The 18,095-nt window shown below is 37.2% G+C and overlaps 1 protein-coding gene across 22 annotated transcripts in view; it reads right to left on the reverse strand.

Annotated features, from left to right (window-relative positions):
• Nucleotides 1–18,095, reverse strand: part of LOC129720818 (uncharacterized) — a 149,998-nt gene that overhangs the window by 6,256 nt on the left and 125,647 nt on the right. For all 22 annotated transcript variants that reach the window (XM_055672617.1, XM_055672608.1, XM_055672609.1 and 19 more), the window contains 3 exons: nt 11,881–12,017; nt 11,545–11,794; nt 10,880–11,136 (listed from right to left, as the gene is read on the reverse strand). In XM_055672617.1, the coding sequence (XP_055528592.1) occupies nt 10,880–11,136; nt 11,545–11,794; nt 11,881–12,017 (644 nt within the window). The remainder of the gene's footprint in view (nt 1–10,879; nt 11,137–11,544; nt 11,795–11,880; nt 12,018–18,095) is intronic.

Raw genomic sequence — 18,095 nt, forward strand, 5'->3', positions numbered from 1 at the left:
GAAAAAATATGTGATTCAGGCTCACTAGCTCAGAAATTCTTCAGATAAACTTTGAGGTTAATTGTGTTTGTCAATGCCATTTATTGACAATTGAATATTTTTTCAAGATGGCAAACTTTTTATTTAGTTTTGGATGATTTACAGTGATAATTGAATTCTACATGAGGTGATTTATTAGCAATTATGTATATATGAAAATTTCAATCGTTATACTGCTAACCACACACGCTATATAGCAAGCCACACATGCTATAAACTATTTAGCATATATAGCAAGCCACGCCCGCTAGCCGCACGTTATATAGCAAGCCACGTACGCTATATAGCAAGCCACACAAGCTATTGACATGCACATACACGCTATAAACATACACACACGCTATACAGCAAGCCACGCACGCTATATAGCAAGCCACGCACTCTAGCCACACGCTCTATAGAAAGCCACACACGCTATATAGCAAGCCACGCACGCTAAATAGCAAGCCACACAAGCTATAGACATGCACAGACATGCACAGACACGCTAGACATGCACACGCTATATAGCAAGCCACACGCGCTATAAGCATGCACACACGCGCTACAGACATGCATACACGCCATAAATATACACACACGCTATATAGCAAGCCACTCACGCTAGCCACACACCTTATATATTAGGGACATACGCTACGATTTGACGCGTCAATTTCCCAAATTGGAACAGTAACTGACTGACAAAGACTATCTAACGAATTTTTGCACGCTTGAATAAAAACTTTTTGACCGAAAGATTCATTGAAACAAATTATTTAACTTTGGTGGGATGGTAATTTCAAGTTTCCGTTACAGATCATTTGTGAGACTTTTTTAAAAAAATCTACACTCTTCTGCTTATTTAGAACGCATACTTTTAATATATAGTTGAACCTTGAAACCAGAAATTGCATGGCCTCTAAGCTAATGATCTCAATTTCAAAAGCTGAAAGCTACGTTGCAGACCAAGGAGGAGATACTAATATTAAATAAACGAAATCTTTTAAAAAAAATTTAACAAAACCTGTATAAACATCACGTAGAGAAAAATGAATTTGTTAAAATATATTCTGCAAGTAAAAATGTTTCCATCCAACATTCTAAGTTTGCTCGATACAGATTTTTAATACATTTTTTGGCCCGAAATACAGATATACAGATATTTTCAAAGAAAAATACAGATATAAATGTGGCGACCCTTTTGGTGGCTTCTCAAATCATCTGGCGGTGCGAGTCTGTTTCAGTTTCGAGTTGTATTAACCCAACGATATCTGAATCGGATTACCGCTGGTGGAGTCCAACTCAGATCGAAGGGAAGCCGAACTGAAGGAGGTAAGAACTGCAGCTAACCACTACCACCGCCGCTGTTGCCCGCTGCTGATCCACTTCGCCTACTGCCATCGGTGTTGATGTCCGCTGCTGCTGCCTGCTGCTAGTAAACTGATTGGCTTGAGGAGAAACAGTCTGTTATATAGCCCCAAGAGTGCATTCCCGACTAACTAGGTACTTCATTCTGTCGTCCTTTTTAGGGAAAGGCAGCAAGCGACCAATCAAAAGTCGACATTTGCGTTTCGACAATGTTCAACAATTTTCAATATCACAATAGTTTGAACAATCAGATTACAATTTTCTGCATTTGGATGGGTGCTTAAATCATTTTTCAATCGATTGCTGCAAAAATGACCGAAATCGGTTAGAAACTGACTGGGTTTAAAACGTTTGAAATTGGACAATTTTTGTGACGCTCTCGATGTTTTCGGTTTTGAAATTGGATCCCTGTATTCAAATTGGGTCCCTGTAATTGTTGCCGTAAGACGTTTTCTACGTCAAAAGAGAGTCGATTACGAGTCTACTTTCAGGCACTGCGGAACACCTTACCTTTATTCTGCATACGCAGTATGCAGTAGGTCGTATGCTGCAGGATATTTTTCTGGCACAGCTACCGGAGGGCAGAGCAGAGAGTAAATTTTTTATGTGCAGCCAAGGAAAACAGCCACAAAAGACAATCATTCCTTTCGCAGTGACACTTCTACCCAATGCCCTTCAGGCCAGGGCCGGATTTAGACGCTAGGAGGCCCGGGGCAAATTTGTCTGTGAGGCCCTTTTTTGAAGTAGAATACTTCTCTCAGGAAGTTCGGCTACATAGGGATGTGAAATGAAAATCAAAAACTGAAAAAAAGCGAGAAATATGTCCAATTTCAAATGCTAATAAATCGGTTAGTTTTCGATGGATTTCCTTCGTTTTTGCAGCAATCGATTAGAAAATCTTCTAAGATTCCTACCAAATGCATGAAATTTCAATTTTATCATTCGAACTATTGTACTATTGAAAATTCTTGAGCCTTGTCAAAACACAAAATTCGACCTCTGATTGGTCGTTATACCGCGCTTTCCCAAGCACGGTCGGCAGAGTTATGGACCTAGTAAATTGGGAAATCATCATTTGGCCTATATAAGAGCTTCATCAGATAATAAACAGACATTTCATCGGATATTAAATTAAACAACTGAAATTTGAAAAACACATCTTCATCTACATGCATACTCTGACTATTATTACGTGTTTGCGTCGCTTAGTGTTTGGCTACGGTCATGCAGAACGCAAATAACGGCGCGATGCGATTCGGCAAGACGAAATGTGTTGAAATGTATAGCTCTACTTCGCCTTAAAAAGAGCTGTACTTTTCACCACGGTAAGGCGAATCGCATCGCGCCGGCATTCGCGTTCTGCATAACCGTAGCCTTTGTTCCGTTCCCGTTTAATGATGTCGTGTTAAATGTGCATATTAAAATTCGGCAGCACTTCAACTTCTCATTTGCACAAAATTTAAAAATATTCAATGAACTTCATTGAACTTTAAACAAAAAGAAATTACAATACTGCCAATGAACGGTCAACGTTTATTTACTAGAAAAACCTAAATTAATCCACCTCGCGGTCAGACTCAGCCTTTCTCATTCAAACTTATTATTTGTAAAAATAGATTTACATGAATGCTTATATCCAGGTTCATTAAGCAGACAGTATGTGAAGTAAAGAGAAAAATAAGCGAACTGGAAATATGATACAGATTTGGAAAAATATACCGCATCCTGACGGGACTTGAACCCGCAATATCCCTGTCTCCGGCATGGCGTTTTGACCAATTAAACTACGGGGGACGGTGGTACTGCTCCACAATAAAATATGAAATTTGACGTAATGTTAGTGCTTAAGAAGTAGTGAAATAAAAGAAATGACTCTTAATTTCGAACAATTCAATCACGAGCGATACCGGGAACGTTCAAATAGTACGATACCACATTTAAATCATGTTGAGGCCATATATATTGATCAAAGCAGGTATCGTTTTGAATAGTCTTTGAATTTCTTTTCGTTCCAAAACTTTTGAACCACATATCAAATTGTTATGAAGTTTGTTATTTGTAAGTTTGAGAGATGACTCGTTTGTATGACACTAGTTATATTCAAATAAGTCGTGTAATCTTTGAGAAAATAGACTTTCGTTGTTTTAACAATTTAATACATAACGGTTGCTTAAGTTCAATTATAATCAAATGAAACGGGAACGTATAGGGCAGCCAAACTTTGAAACCACGTGTTCAATCATAATTCATCAGTTAACCCTTAACTAGCCCGTTCATCTTATATCAATATTGTTCAAATCGGTTGTGTAGTTTCTAAGATAATGAAGTTTCGTGATTTTCACATTTCGATACATTACAGACGAAGTTACAGTCCGATTACAGCAAAATTCAATTGGGTGTTATGAGGCAGCTAGATCTTTCATTTGATATTAATTTTGTGGAAATCGGGTCAACCATCTCTGAGAAAAGTAAGTGAGTTTATGTAGTCTTTGGAATATGTTTCTTTTCATACCTGTATTTCACATTTTTAAAGGGTTTTATGGGGCAGCAAGACCTTCCGTATGACACTGATTTTATGAAAATCGGTCCAGCCATCTCTGAGAAACATGAATGAGATTAAATAGTCTCCAGAACACGTTTATTGCCATAAATTCTGAACCACAGGTCCAATCATCATAAAATTCAAAAGTTAAGGGTTTTTTAGGTAGCCCGTTTTTTTAAAATTATTTTTTTTTCAAATCGGTTGTGTAGTTTCTGAGATATTGAAAAGTTTCGTGATTTTCACATTTTGATACATAACCTCGAAACTAGAAATCCGATTACAATAAAATTCAATAAGGTCACTCTTATGGGGCAACTAGACCTTTTATTTGCAATTAATTTCATTGAAATCGGTCCAGCTATCTCTGAGAAAATCGATTGAGGTTGGGAGAGCGTTACATACATACACACATTCACACACACACACACACACACACACACACACACACACACACACACATACACACACACATACAGAAAATGCTCAGCTCGTCGAATTGAGTCGAGTGATATACGACATCTGGCCCTTTTGAGCACTTTTATACCTTTAGTTTTTTCAGTGATTGCTATACCTTTCTAGTAGACAGGCAAAAATGACTGACACGCAAGCAGCCGGGTTATCTTTCTTGTAAAAGTATTCTACTTCAACCTTGCGGTCGTGGCTTTGCATACAACTTTCCTGTGATTTTTTTTCAAAACATTTAGAGGTAACGTTCTGGCAGTGACGAGCAAAAAAAAAAGGTCGCTCCAGGACTAGGGGGGGGCCTTAAATTGGAATGCCCGGGGCATTTGCCACCTTTGCCAGCGAATTCAGAATTCTGCCTTTCATGCTTCTATCTTTTGTGATTCTGCCTTCTGTGGCGAACCCGTTTTAGCACAGAGATGCGATCAACATCATATCCGATATTAACTTAAACTACAAGTTGTCCTTTTGAGGACAAATAAAAGACTTAATTAAAGAGTTAATAGAGCAGAATCGCGCCGAATGATCTGAAAATTCGCAGAAATTTGATCGACCATTTTTGATTTGAATGAAACTTTGCACACATATTTGGCTTAGCAAACAGAGCATTTTTCACAGATGGAGAGATTTTTTACACCCATGAGTTATATTCTAAAAGGGCGTATGCCTTTTGGCATAGGTTTTATTCGAAGCATTGTAGCCCAGAAACCGTTGGTTGTATAGAAAAACTGTCTGAGAATGAGTTGTAGGGAATAACAAATGCACCATAAAAGATATACACTGTACAAACTTTTTTTGTGACAAAAAAAAATTAAAAATAAACTTTAAATTTCAGATTAAAAAAAAAAGAGTTGAATTTTTTTTTATTTTTTTCAAAGAAACTTGACGTTAATACGCAACTTTTAAAAAAAAGTCCAGGATGGAGAAATGAAAAATAATTTTTTTATGGTAGATTATTTTTTTTAATAAAAATTCTAATTCAAACATTTTTCAAAATATGTGTATTCTGAAGATTTTAAAAGATGCAGAGAGTCATTTTAAATCAAAAAGCTCTTGGTAGTTAACATTCTAAAAGCATCGGTGTTCGAGTTATTTCTAATTTAAGCTCGAAAAATCAATAATGCTTAAGAAAATACACGTTTTTCTTAATTTGTCCGTGGTTCTCCAGCAAAAACCATGCGTTCATTGGAATGCTTGATCAAAAATATACAGTTCATTCTTTGACAACAAACGATTTGGAACGGCTTGACAAAGACGGTTGTAAATTCGACGTCATCTCCATCTCTCAGCACAAATTTTCTTCTCTTTCAGCCATATGCAACATCCAACAGTAGCGTAATAAAATGTTGCGTAACTGAGTGCGGCATTTCTTGTTTTCTGCTACCATACGACACTAAAACGAACGTCTCTGCTCAAACCAATCATTTTTCTAGTGGATGGCGATTAGGACGATCATAACTAGTGCATTAATCGACACTTACTTTCGTGAATAGCTGCCGTATTTTGGCAACACACAAACGTTTTTGGGATGTTAGAAATCAAAATCTGTCGGCCGTCAAATTTCCAGTGTGAAAACAGCTTTCTCCTGTGTTATCAGAAAAATGATTTATTTCCACTGTCGAAAAAAAAAACACAGAGATGCAACAAATTACCCTAAGGATAGATTAAAAACTTTATTGAAGTATTCCGGGGTTAATTAGGCAGACAGTATGTGTAGTAGGAAAAGCGAAAAATAGGCGAACTGGAAAATGATACAGATTTGGACTTGAACTCGCAGTCTCCCTGTCTCCGGCATGGTGTTTTGACCAATTAAACTACGGGGGACGGTGGTACTGTTCCATTCCACTGCCGACTTATTCTATTGCTCATCCCTAACTACACACACTGCTGTGCAAGCGTTATTTATAGACTAAAAGGAATGTCGCATCACACACAGAAGAGTCAGCTGATGCTGATAACTCTTATAGACCTGTGTGGTCGAGACCAAAGTCAGTCTGAGTCGTGCTTGCATGTCTCAATGAACATTACCTCAATCAAAATTGACTCTGAAAAGAATATCTTGTATTTTATTGTTTTAGCTCATGTTTGAAGTGTATTCGAACTTATTGAACACCCTGTAGTATTTCCTCGTTCATCTAAAATATTGGAACGTTTTGACAAAGACGGATTTGAATTGCGAATTATCCAACAATAATAAAATAACTCTGAAAATAACAGGGGGATTTATCTGTCAAACATCGTGTAACCAACATATACGGCAACATGGCGTTTGTTTTGGTTTTTGTTCTTTTTGGTCATTGATCGATGTAAATATTTTATAGAATTCGAACGTTTTTTTTTATCAAAACTCGAGAAACCGCAAAAACTTCCATGAATGTTTTGTGTAGTGATTTTTCCCCCATTATTGTTCATAGTTACAAACATCATGGACCAACAAACGTCATGGACCAGAGTTGATCTGCGATAACGCACACATATATGACATTTGACAGCAGTGAATCCCCTCTGGAAAATAATGTGATAACACTGAGAAGATTCAAAATCATCTGGGGTCGATTTTCGGTCATTTTGAATTTCAAGATGTTGACCTTCGGTTCCTGTAAAACAGCTAAAGACGGCCAAATACCAACATGGATGAGTATTGCTAACACCGGGATGACATTAATAGGCCATTAATCGACCCCAGTGGCTATTTTGAATCTTTCCAGGGCCACATTTTTTCCAGAGATACACACTAATAAATAATGTTGGATAAAACTTATTAACATTGAGATAAGATAGGCTATCGTAATCTCATCGTCTGTCATTCAAAGAACTTGCAATCTCTTCCGAATTCAACTTGCATTGTTGCTACGAACACCTCTATGTAACGTGTATGTAACCATGGGTCATGGCTTTGCAAAAAACTTTCTGTTATTTTTTTTTCGAAAATTTTATTATTTTTTCATAAAATCGCTGCTATAATATGTAATGACAAATCTTGAAACAAAAATGGTGTAAAGTTTTTGAAACTGCGAAGGAGGCATTGCCCCTTGAAGATTCAAGAATTAACAGATTTAAAAGTTAAGGGATCTTTAATGTATGGGTTTAGGAATTCAAGGATATGAGAATTTAAGGATTTTTGGATTCGAAAATTTGTGGGTTTAGGGATTAAAGGATATATAGATTTAAAGAATTGAAAACTTAAAGATACATGGATTTGGGGATTAAAGATTCATGAGTCTAAAAATTTGAGGATTTGAAGATCTCAGTATTTAGGGATTTAAAGATTTATGTGGCCAAAAGTTATGTAATGCACCTAAGTGGAGCGGAAGCATCCTCTAGTGTTATCGATTGTTCCATAGGGAAGGAGGTTACGAAACGAAATAAACCTATAACCTTTTCGGAGAGGCTATAATTTCGCTCTAAAAACGAACATCTTAAACTAGCAACATAAATTGTGATCTAAGTACTTTTGTACTTAGAGTTAGAATTGGGAATCCAGTTCTCAAGAATTTTATGCTTTCGGGATTTTGTAGGGATTTTCGGATTTTGGGATATTATGATATTAGGATTTGAGAAATTTTTCCGAGGAATAAATGGTCGGCGTGCGACCAGACCGAACCAAGCGCCATTTTTCAAAAAATTGGATTTTCAACAGTAGTGAATGTTAAAATTGATAATCTATCTTTCATAGAAAAAAAAATCATTGGAACAGTTTATAAGGGTATTACAATAAAATTTCCCTGCAGTAGCTTGCAGGAAACATACGGAGTGGTGAAACTTTGATCACCGATTACTCGAAATAATGTTTTTGGCGCTTGGTTCGGTCTGGTCGCACGCCGACCAAATGATTTTAAGATTTTCAATTTCAAGATTCCGGGTTAAGGCACTTCAAATTTTATTTGGGATCCAGTCCTCATGAATTTTATGTTTTCAGGATTGTTTTAGGTATGATTAGTGCAGGATTTATCTTTCATCGAGTTCAAATAATAAACGAATAATTTGTAATTAATAATTATCACAGTACCGTAAACTGGGGTGACTTTGATCACTTTTTCGATTGTTTCTTAAATAGTTTCAAAATATTCTAAAAAGAATAATGTTAGATATTTAAAAAATAAGTACTGGCATGCATTGAGGAAGATTCAGTCCTTACTTCAAAAGTTTAGCAACAATTTCGCTGTTTTTGAATATGCTTTAAAATTTTTACATCAATCATCACTCCGGGGTGACTTTGATCACCTTATTATTTTGATGAATTTGGAGTAACACTTTGCTACTTTCACTAAATTAAACAGCCTAAAGCGACTTAAGCGAGTTTATGAATGTGGGAAGCAATATGGGGGCCATTCACATTCTACGTGAACAGTTTATGTTGGCGAATGTCCAAGATTCATACAAAATTTTTAGAATATATATGAATGGTTATCCACTGAGAGGGAAGGTGGTCTAAAATCATCAAAAACTAGTCCACGTTGAATATGACTTATGCAATTGTCCAAATTTGCATGAGATTTCACATCTTGGGTTTTTGTTAAGAAGAAATATGTAATACGCTGTGGAGATTATTGGGACTCAACATTGCCTTCGAGGAAAAACTTGCAAAAATAACAATGAAATACATTGTTATAATATTTGTTCATCTTAAGAACTAATCTGAGAACGAAATAAGAAAACTTTACGTATTGCAACTTGTTTTTTTGAACCTGCTTGAACCGATTGTTTGTATGCAACAAAAATCGCCAAAAATACACTTCATTTTCAATTAATATTTTAGCATGAAAAACGCTCTTCAAATAGCAAGAAATGCATGTATCGTAGCAATGCAGACATATATCCACACAATCAGTGAAGATTACGACAAATCCCAAGCACTACGAGCGCTTTTTTACCACATTTTCAAAAAAAGAGGTACAGTGATCAAAGTCACCCCGGTGATCAAAGTCACCCCAGTTTACGGTACCGACGATTGGATTTTATTGGATACATTACAATGATATAACATGTTTGATATCGCTCGGTAAGTAATTGCGTCTGCAATTAACCGTACTTTATATGATGAAATAAATTTTTCCAAATAAAATTACAAGCAATTTGCCAAACAGACATAAATTGAGCACTGATTGATTGACGGCATGAAAAAGAAATAACGTAACGAAATTAACCGTTCGGACGTGGGCGGGCAATGGAAATACAATCGTTCAAGAACCATTTCAGACAGCGAATTGCTACCAATTTTCCAGTCGAACTGTTTCTCCCTTCGTGAATTATAGCCACCGAAATTATTTCTCGATTTATTCTTGCAATCTTCCACGAATGTCAATCAAACTGCAACGGCATGAATATCAATATAAATTAAATGTGACTTTTCATCATTTCCGGAATCCCAGATAAGCGTAAATTTTATAAAACTGCAAGATGGTTGATTTTGCCATACCCTAATCAACCGTCAACTAATTTATCAGCTTTTCCTACCGAGGAAAAGCCGCATTTGTTCACATCCATGTTTGTCTTTCAAGTTTTCTCTTGCTTTAACATTCCAGCAAAAAAAAAAATGCTCCCTACTTTACATATCAACAGAACGACCCAGAAAGTTGAATACAGTAGACAGTTCTGTTTTGGGTCGTTGGAAATGATGCTATCGAGAAAAACAAATTTAAGCTTTTGGTTTGATGGTTGGGTTGGGTTTCGAAAGTGCCACTTATTTTTGGTATTCTTTATCATTGTACCGATGAAAAAAATATGTATTATATGTAAACCGATAAATCAATATTGATTCGATGCAAAATGCTATGTTTAGTTAGGGATGACGACGAGTCGCTTGATGTCACATTCATGGAATCAAATCGTATGTTTAAATCTTGGCTGGGAGGATTTGTATCGAGTTAGTAGAATCGTAACTTTTGGAACTCAGAGCCAGGAACCATGATATTATTAAACTTTATCTTTTCATTGAGTGGAATGATTTACTATTGAACCGGAAAATTATCATCTAGTCTAGTAGTCTAGAGTTTTAAAATTGTTGTCTCGACCCTAATAAATAATATTTTATCTCTCAGGTGAAAACTTTTTGGTAGCAAACAAACAACATTACCGAGAGAGCCATTTTTCTGTTACAGCAGGGTATCTTTGTTAATAAAATTTTAATGGATATAAAGTGCTGCTTTGTGAATTGTTTTGTAAAATTTTACAGAGCGTTGTAGGTTGTAAAATATCTCATTGAAACGCCTTTGCTACGATATTTGTTGAAATAACAGCCTCTCGTTAATTCGTTTAAATTGTGGAGTGCCCGGAAAAAATCATTAACTGTTGCGATACAGGGACACTAAAACGAGAACGATTTTCGATCGAGTCAAACCGACCGAGAAGGAACCGAAAACAAATCGAATTTAATATTTCGGTTAGATTGGCGCCCTTCCATTTAACGGCCCAGCTGTTGAGGAGTGATATCAGTGTCTCTATCTACTATGAGCCCATCTGTATGCTACGCACTGATCGGCTTACCTTATACACACTGATGATGTACCCGGTAGAGGGAGTTTGACCTTTCTTGACGCTGCCGATTTCGTTCGGTGCCAGCGCCAGCGGAGGCCGGCAGATGGAAGCCACCTCACTGTACAGGTCCAGGGTGTGGGCGGCCGTGTAGCGGGTGTTCTTCGGTTCAAACTTGGACAGGGATGCTCCCCGGACTCCGGTGTAGAACAAGGTAGGATCAGTCTGGGTGGTGTTTATCACATAGTATGCAATGAAGGGAAATTCGGCTGTGAGAAAAGGGTAGCTTACATTATTATCTTGTTTTACGAAATTGGAGGATTTTCCGCAAACTTGCCAACGGAGTTGGTAACATCCTCTCAGACTCTTCACAACATCTTTATCATGTTTTTTCAAAAACTTTTTGCTCAACAACTAACAATTTCTAAAATTCTTAAGAACAATTAATCATTTAAAGATCGTGTTAGGTACACATTCTACTTCGAAAACAATTTGAAACGTTTTTACATTGCCGCACGATTTTACATTATCGGAAAAACCTGAATATAAGATATAAAACATATAAAACATGAAATCTGAGAGGGTGGTGTGGCCGGCAGAAATTTGTGTAAAATTCTTCAATTGCCAAATGGTGTTTTTAGCAATCAATTGAGACGCTCGGGAGTGAAGTAGCTTACCCGAACTTCGCTCCATGTTGGCAAGCAGCATACCGCTAACCGCACTGTTGCCCTGCTGTATTTCATTCAGAAGCTCGGACGCCACGGCCCGCTGCTTCGTTAGCGGATGCGCTAGAGGCGACTCCAGCAGTGGATCGATTGGTTCCAGTGGGCTCATCAAATGCGCCAGAATGCAAATTTTCGGATCGGAAACTTCCAGTACGCTCAGCGGACCCGCTTGGGATGCATCCGTCGTTTCCGGAGTAGGCAGCTGAGCGGTCAGAAACGTAGCATGGAAATTTAAATTAAATAATATGCAAACGCGGTTATATATTTCGAGATAAACTCTCCACTCACGGGAATTCCGGCGGGTAAAAACCGATCCAAGCTGTGCACCGGGATGATGAAGCAGTCCTTGTCCAGCGTTGCTAACGAGATTGGTTCACTGCGGGAACTGACGAAGCCACCGGTTCCGGGTTGACCACCGAAGCTTACTGCACCGGAAATGAAGGACGTGAACGAGAAAAAAGAAACAATCAAACATGATGGAAATTGACAATGCATCTGAAATTTCGATCCCGAATCAGCTCGATTATACGTTGTTCATCAATTTTTGAATTTATTACAATACAAATTTGAAACTTTTATGAACCACTAGAGAAAAGAATGTTGTAATCAATATGTATTGAACGTTCTCTATTTTTCCCGCCAATCATTTGGAATCGATAGTGCACCGAACACCAACAGAACATGCCTCAGAGTGTGTCTCGCATCCAGCCGTTAAGGAGGAGTTGAGTACACCAAGGCCAATCAGAATCACTTTTGTTCAATGGCACACCATACTTAAGCTCAGAACAATGGTGATATACAGAATGAAAAGAAGAAAACAAAATCGTGAAGCCTTGTGCAAAGTCGTGATTTGTTTGATGGTGAGCAAAAACGTGCAAAATGCTGCAAAAACAACAATGACAGTAGCAGCAGCAGCATCGAGCATCTGTTTGTTGTTCTCGATTTTGTCGGAACAGGAGATGTTATTACTTTTTTGTCACACCCCATGGCGATTTTCCACTCTGTTTGCAATTTTGCATGAATGTCGTGTGGTAAGATGCAAAAGAAAAGTTATGATTTTGTTGTGTGAGTTTTTTGTTTTCTTGCAGATAGTTTGTCACGACGGGCTTTTATTTTAGCTTGTAGTAGGGGTGGGAATCGGAAGCGAAGGTATCAATATTTGGTATCGCGATATATTGAAACGATTCGATATCAAGTAACAAATATATCGCAATGAATTATTATTGCGATATTATCGCAATATCGAAACGGGTGAAATGCAGAACGAGAAAACGGGCGAAACCGAGAATCAGGCAGTTTCGCTTGTGAGAGAGTTGCATCGGTTTGTTTATTAGCATAATCAATTTTCCAAATTTTCAAATGGATCATATACTTTCAACGGTGATAGATAAAACAGTAAATTCATTTAAAATGGAATCAATCAAACGTAAATTCTTTGAATTTCGGGGAGTTGATGGAAATCAACTAGAAGACAACATGCGATTTGTGAAGGTCATGATTCACATAAAAACACGAACGCAGCAGTTGAAAAATATGCTGCTTGTTGGTTCGAATAACAACACCAACCTTCCGGCGCAACAGTGTCCAGAGATTATCTACGATGAAAGGATCGTAGCTGTGACTCACTCCAAAGATTTAACGATATATAAATGAAAAATTTGCAACAAGAAAAACCTAGGGACAATCATTCATATTTTATTAATATTCATTTTCTCGACGATTTTCCGATTGTCGATTCTAGTGATAAGTATCACGGACAGTCAGGGAAAACCAACACTACTGTATACGCCGCTAGAGAAAACTGTATATTAGAGAAAAGAAAGCACTCATCGTTAAGGCAACTATCAACATTAAAACGAAAGAGCGATTATCGTGTTTCTGAAAATATTGGATGTATTATTGGTATTTCATTGTTTCTATGGCCACTAAAAGCCCAGTAGGATCTGTTCTGGAAGGAATATTTCGGGACCATATCCCCATAACACCCAAAACCATAAAGATGACTCGTGAAAGTAATTTTATGAACTTTGAACCAATGACTTCTAAAATTCTGTTCAAATATTCATATTTTTTTTTAGTTTCGGAGCGAAACCGGTTTTCCGAAAGTAAATTTTTTTTTTCCTAGCACCGTTGGCACTGATTTCTAAGTAAAGAAGTCGCTGAATCTTTTCGTGCTAAAACTATCTTCGTCGGGCATGTAAGTAGAAAAAAATAAAAAAACATTTTTACAAAAAACCAATTTGTGTTGTAAACTTTTCAGTTCATCGATAGCGAATACTCATGTGCATGCTTCAAAGCCACGCTTTGAGAAAGATACAAAAATCGCGCTGTTTTGTTTGCTCTTCGTCGCACAAATTCCACGAATTCGCGTTGACGGTGTTGAGAGCGCTAGAAGAGATTTTCAAGGGTTTTTGCACCTGCGGGAAATCTCGTATGTAATTGTCATAATGTGCGTGACAACAAAAGAATATTTCCTTCCTTCTCTCCCATGTTTTCACATTCACAATATCAGCAACACCGCCAACGCGAATTTTCTTCCGATATTTTCCGAGTATCAAATGAAAATATATCGATATCCGATAATATTGCTTGCTGAAGCATCGATGCCAAATACTCGATATATCGAAAGAAAAGTATCGATATCCGCGGCATCGATAAAGTATCGCACATCCCTAGCTTGAATATTGTGATAACGGTGCCAATAGATGCAGCAGCGTTTCTGGCGAGGAACCAGATCAGAATCTCGGTCAGAAATTGGCCGTTTTTTTAATTATCAGTTAAAAATATGGCGTCATAATTTTAAATATGAAATATTAAAAAAAACAGTTCCATGTTAGTATAGACTAGCTTTAAACATTTACGATTATTGTTCAGCGTATAGGAATTTTTCAATCAGAAGGAAAAACGATTAATCGAGTAAAGCTTTGTTTTCTGGATTACCCTTTTACCAGTTGCTTAGATAGATAGATTACAATAATAACACGACAAAAATCAGTCACTGGATTGAATCTTGTGCCACATCCGCTCTGATAGATAAATTGTTGGACTTAGAATTCGGATAAACAACTCTTATAACTGTGTAACATTTCTCAATTTTTAATATTCTGGTTAAAGATTCCAAACGTTACGAAAGTGTCAAACTAGGAACATTTTTGGGAACCTGAACCTCTTTTTCATTTTATAATATTTCGGAATCGACCGAGTGAAGCAAGAAAACCTTGTTCAAGCATTTGTCTTTGTTGGAACATTCATTTTCGACGAGAGATTATATCCATTTGTTAACAAAAGTATTTTTTATACGATTAGGAAATGCTTTGATCTGATACATCATATCGGTAAAAGTCTTTTGATTTATTTATTCTAAACACCTCGGTAGTAAATTCTCTACCGATTCTCAGTAATTTATTACCAAAAACGGCACTACTGGGTGCTAAATTATGGATTAAATTTTCTGTTATTGAATTCTCCGTAAATGGAGGTTATATCGCAATTTCTCAGTGAGATATTTTTGAGTGTGTACATTATTCGGAACAGTTTTTTGTGCTTAGCCGTTTAGCGGTGAATAATTTTGAAAACATATTTCTAATATCGATGAAAATAGTTTGCTGAGAAGTTTTGCGAAATCATGGTATTTTTTTGCTTAAACAAAAGCAGAATCCCGATTTTTTCGCCATCTAACTTCTCTGATTTTATTTGAACTTTCTAATCCAGTATATCCGTTTGAAAACTTGTACGCCCGTATTTTGTTCTATTTCGCCTTTGGGATTTTAGGAATCCTGGGTTAGAGTGGTCCAAAATTTCACTTTAGGGAATCATAACTTAACTTTTTCATACTAAAATTATAAACTAAAAATTGTGTTCAACAATGGAAGTGGGTGGAACTGATCCCTTAAAAATTCCTGGAAAGAAGAATGAATGTTTACGTGTCCTCAAATAGGGTATCGGCTCTATTTCCGTCAGGTTTTACCTATTATAGTTAGGAGGTATATGATGTCCAAGATCGTTAATTTCTCTTATGATGGTTCTTCATAATGCAGACTACATCTCTGCAAAATATTAGTTCTCTATGTCTTCATTAACCCTCCTAACGATAACAGGTAACACATGACGATAGGAGAGCCCATACCCTGCAACTTCTGCGGGATTCACAAACTCGTAAAAGTCAATCCTGGAATGCACGGGACGATTTTGTTCATTTTTGTAAAATTTCTCTAACTTCGTCACAAATGCCAATAATTGATTTAAATTTGAAAATGTCAAAAACTTATTTAATTTACTCAAAGCAAACTGAATTAAAAATAAATTGCGTTAAACATGGAAAACAGAGCAAAAGCTTGATAAAAGCTCAAAAAATACTATTTTTCGCGATAATTACGCAAAAAATACCAAAAAATAGCTTACTTTTGACATTGTGCATTGAATCGAATTAAAATGCATGGATTTCATTGGTGATCAATTTCAATGATGAAACTACCCATGCAGCATTAACCATAGTAACCCATGAAAAAAATTGACAGCTCTATCAGTCGAACCCTAACCGTGATGGCGTGTGCGCGTCGAAAATGTGTCGACATCGTGCGGCATCTTATGGGCGTCGAACACACCCGTTCCGACATCTACAACATCTTGGCACTATTAGACGACAAACAGAGCATCGAAAGAAAGCCCGATAACCCTGACGCGCTTGGCCGAGAGGTTGGTGCAACCAGGAAAATAGTGAAAAAGTACCTGACAAAAATGGACATACATGCCAGGAAGCGGTAGTCACGCCCACTGGTTTCGGAGGTGTAGGCAATGACGTAGCGGGAGCGGCTGAACAAGATGGTCAAGTCGATTTTCCCGGCGAATCGTGAAGTGGTGGTGGTGATGACGAGACTAACGACAACGACAACGTATCCAACGGAGGAAGTGAACTCCAAGGTGAGTTTCATTCCACACACGAAGTTTCCCAAGAATTTGCAGCTGCGTCTGACAATGAGTCTCGCAGAGGATGTCAAAGCCGCTCTTCTTTCGCGAACTGGCCAATGGCGAATGTTCCGGTTACCCGATCAGAAAAAAAAACAAAAATGTAACAGAAGCTGTTCGTTTGATACGGGAAAAACCTTACAGGCAGTGTTTTCAATTTGATCCCGTTAGGTGTTAAAATGAAATGATTCTACTAGTATCAAACACATATCACTACTTGTTACTAATGTATCAGCTTTCTAACAAAATAAGATAGTATATAGAACAGTATAATAATAAACATTGTTAGGAACAACAGGTTTTGATAAAAACGAAAAACTAGTTAGATTTGTTTCAGAACTACTTCATTTCAGGTTTTGTTATTATAACTCATTAAGATTCATTTTTGTTATCAAAATTATATGAAAATATACAAAATTGTATCAAAACATGTTATTCGCGTTGATAGAATTTTGTAATTTTTAAGTTATGCTCTTCTGATCGGGTAACTACCAGAAGGTCGCTCGCAAGGACGTAGATTTGTTTTTGAATGTAAGCGAATATAATAACCTTCCATGGGAAATTTATCAAATTCAATTATCTGTCTTAGTTATATTTTTGTTAGTATCCGAAAAATGTCCATTTTTTAGTGCAAACGTTTTTTCATTAAGTAGAAATTTCAAAAAACTACAGTATAAAATAATTAATTTCGCCCCATTTTTTTGCATTCTACTTGCTGTATGGATCATTCACTGCGATCAGAAACATTGATCTATTGTGATATCACCTGTATTACGCTGTATTCCGCACTTTTATTAGAGTTAGATCCACTTACTATTTGGTCGCAGCTTTGTATTTACTGTGACGCCTCTAGTGGCGGTTACGAGAAACCACGGACAGTGCAGGCTTATGAAAATGACTGTATATCCATGACAACGAGTTTTCAACTTAACAGCTCTCCCTGCTCCCCGTATGCTCGGTACATAACCCGACAGCCATTGACGACAGCACACACATGCAATGCCAAACGGGCTGTTATTTTTCATCTTCTTATATCTGTTGGTTCTTCCAAGCTGACGCTGATGACAGCCTATAATGTGAATCCGAGCGGGATGTCAGGTGATTATGATTCACGCAAGTAAGGCCGATGCTATGACGAGAGCGAGATGGTGCGAAACACGTTTTTTCTCACGTGGGGAATAACATCAACAATGGAAACACATATGAAACGGTTTGCTTCGTATTCATTATGGCACCGGCCTAAGATAAAGGAGAAACGAAAAAGTGCGAGTCAACGACCGATCAGCAGGCTGTCAACAGCGCAAACTAGGCTGTCATGTCTGAGCGAAAGAAATACATGCGCAAGAATGAGCAACACAAGATAGTTTCTTTGCTTTGTGTGAGCTTCAGCTGTATGTTAGCTCTCATGAATAGCTTATTCATGTGGCTGTTAGAGTGAAAAGAGAGAACTGTTGTCAGTATAGTCTCGCACCACAGTCTTTTTACAAAGCCTGCGAAGGGATGAAAGTTTCATCAAATTCGAGTCAGTCGATCAAAAG

The sequence above is a fragment of the Wyeomyia smithii genome, chromosome 2 (assembly GCF_029784165.1).
Source record: "Wyeomyia smithii strain HCP4-BCI-WySm-NY-G18 chromosome 2, ASM2978416v1, whole genome shotgun sequence".
NCBI lineage: Eukaryota > Metazoa > Arthropoda > Insecta > Diptera > Culicidae > Wyeomyia > Wyeomyia smithii.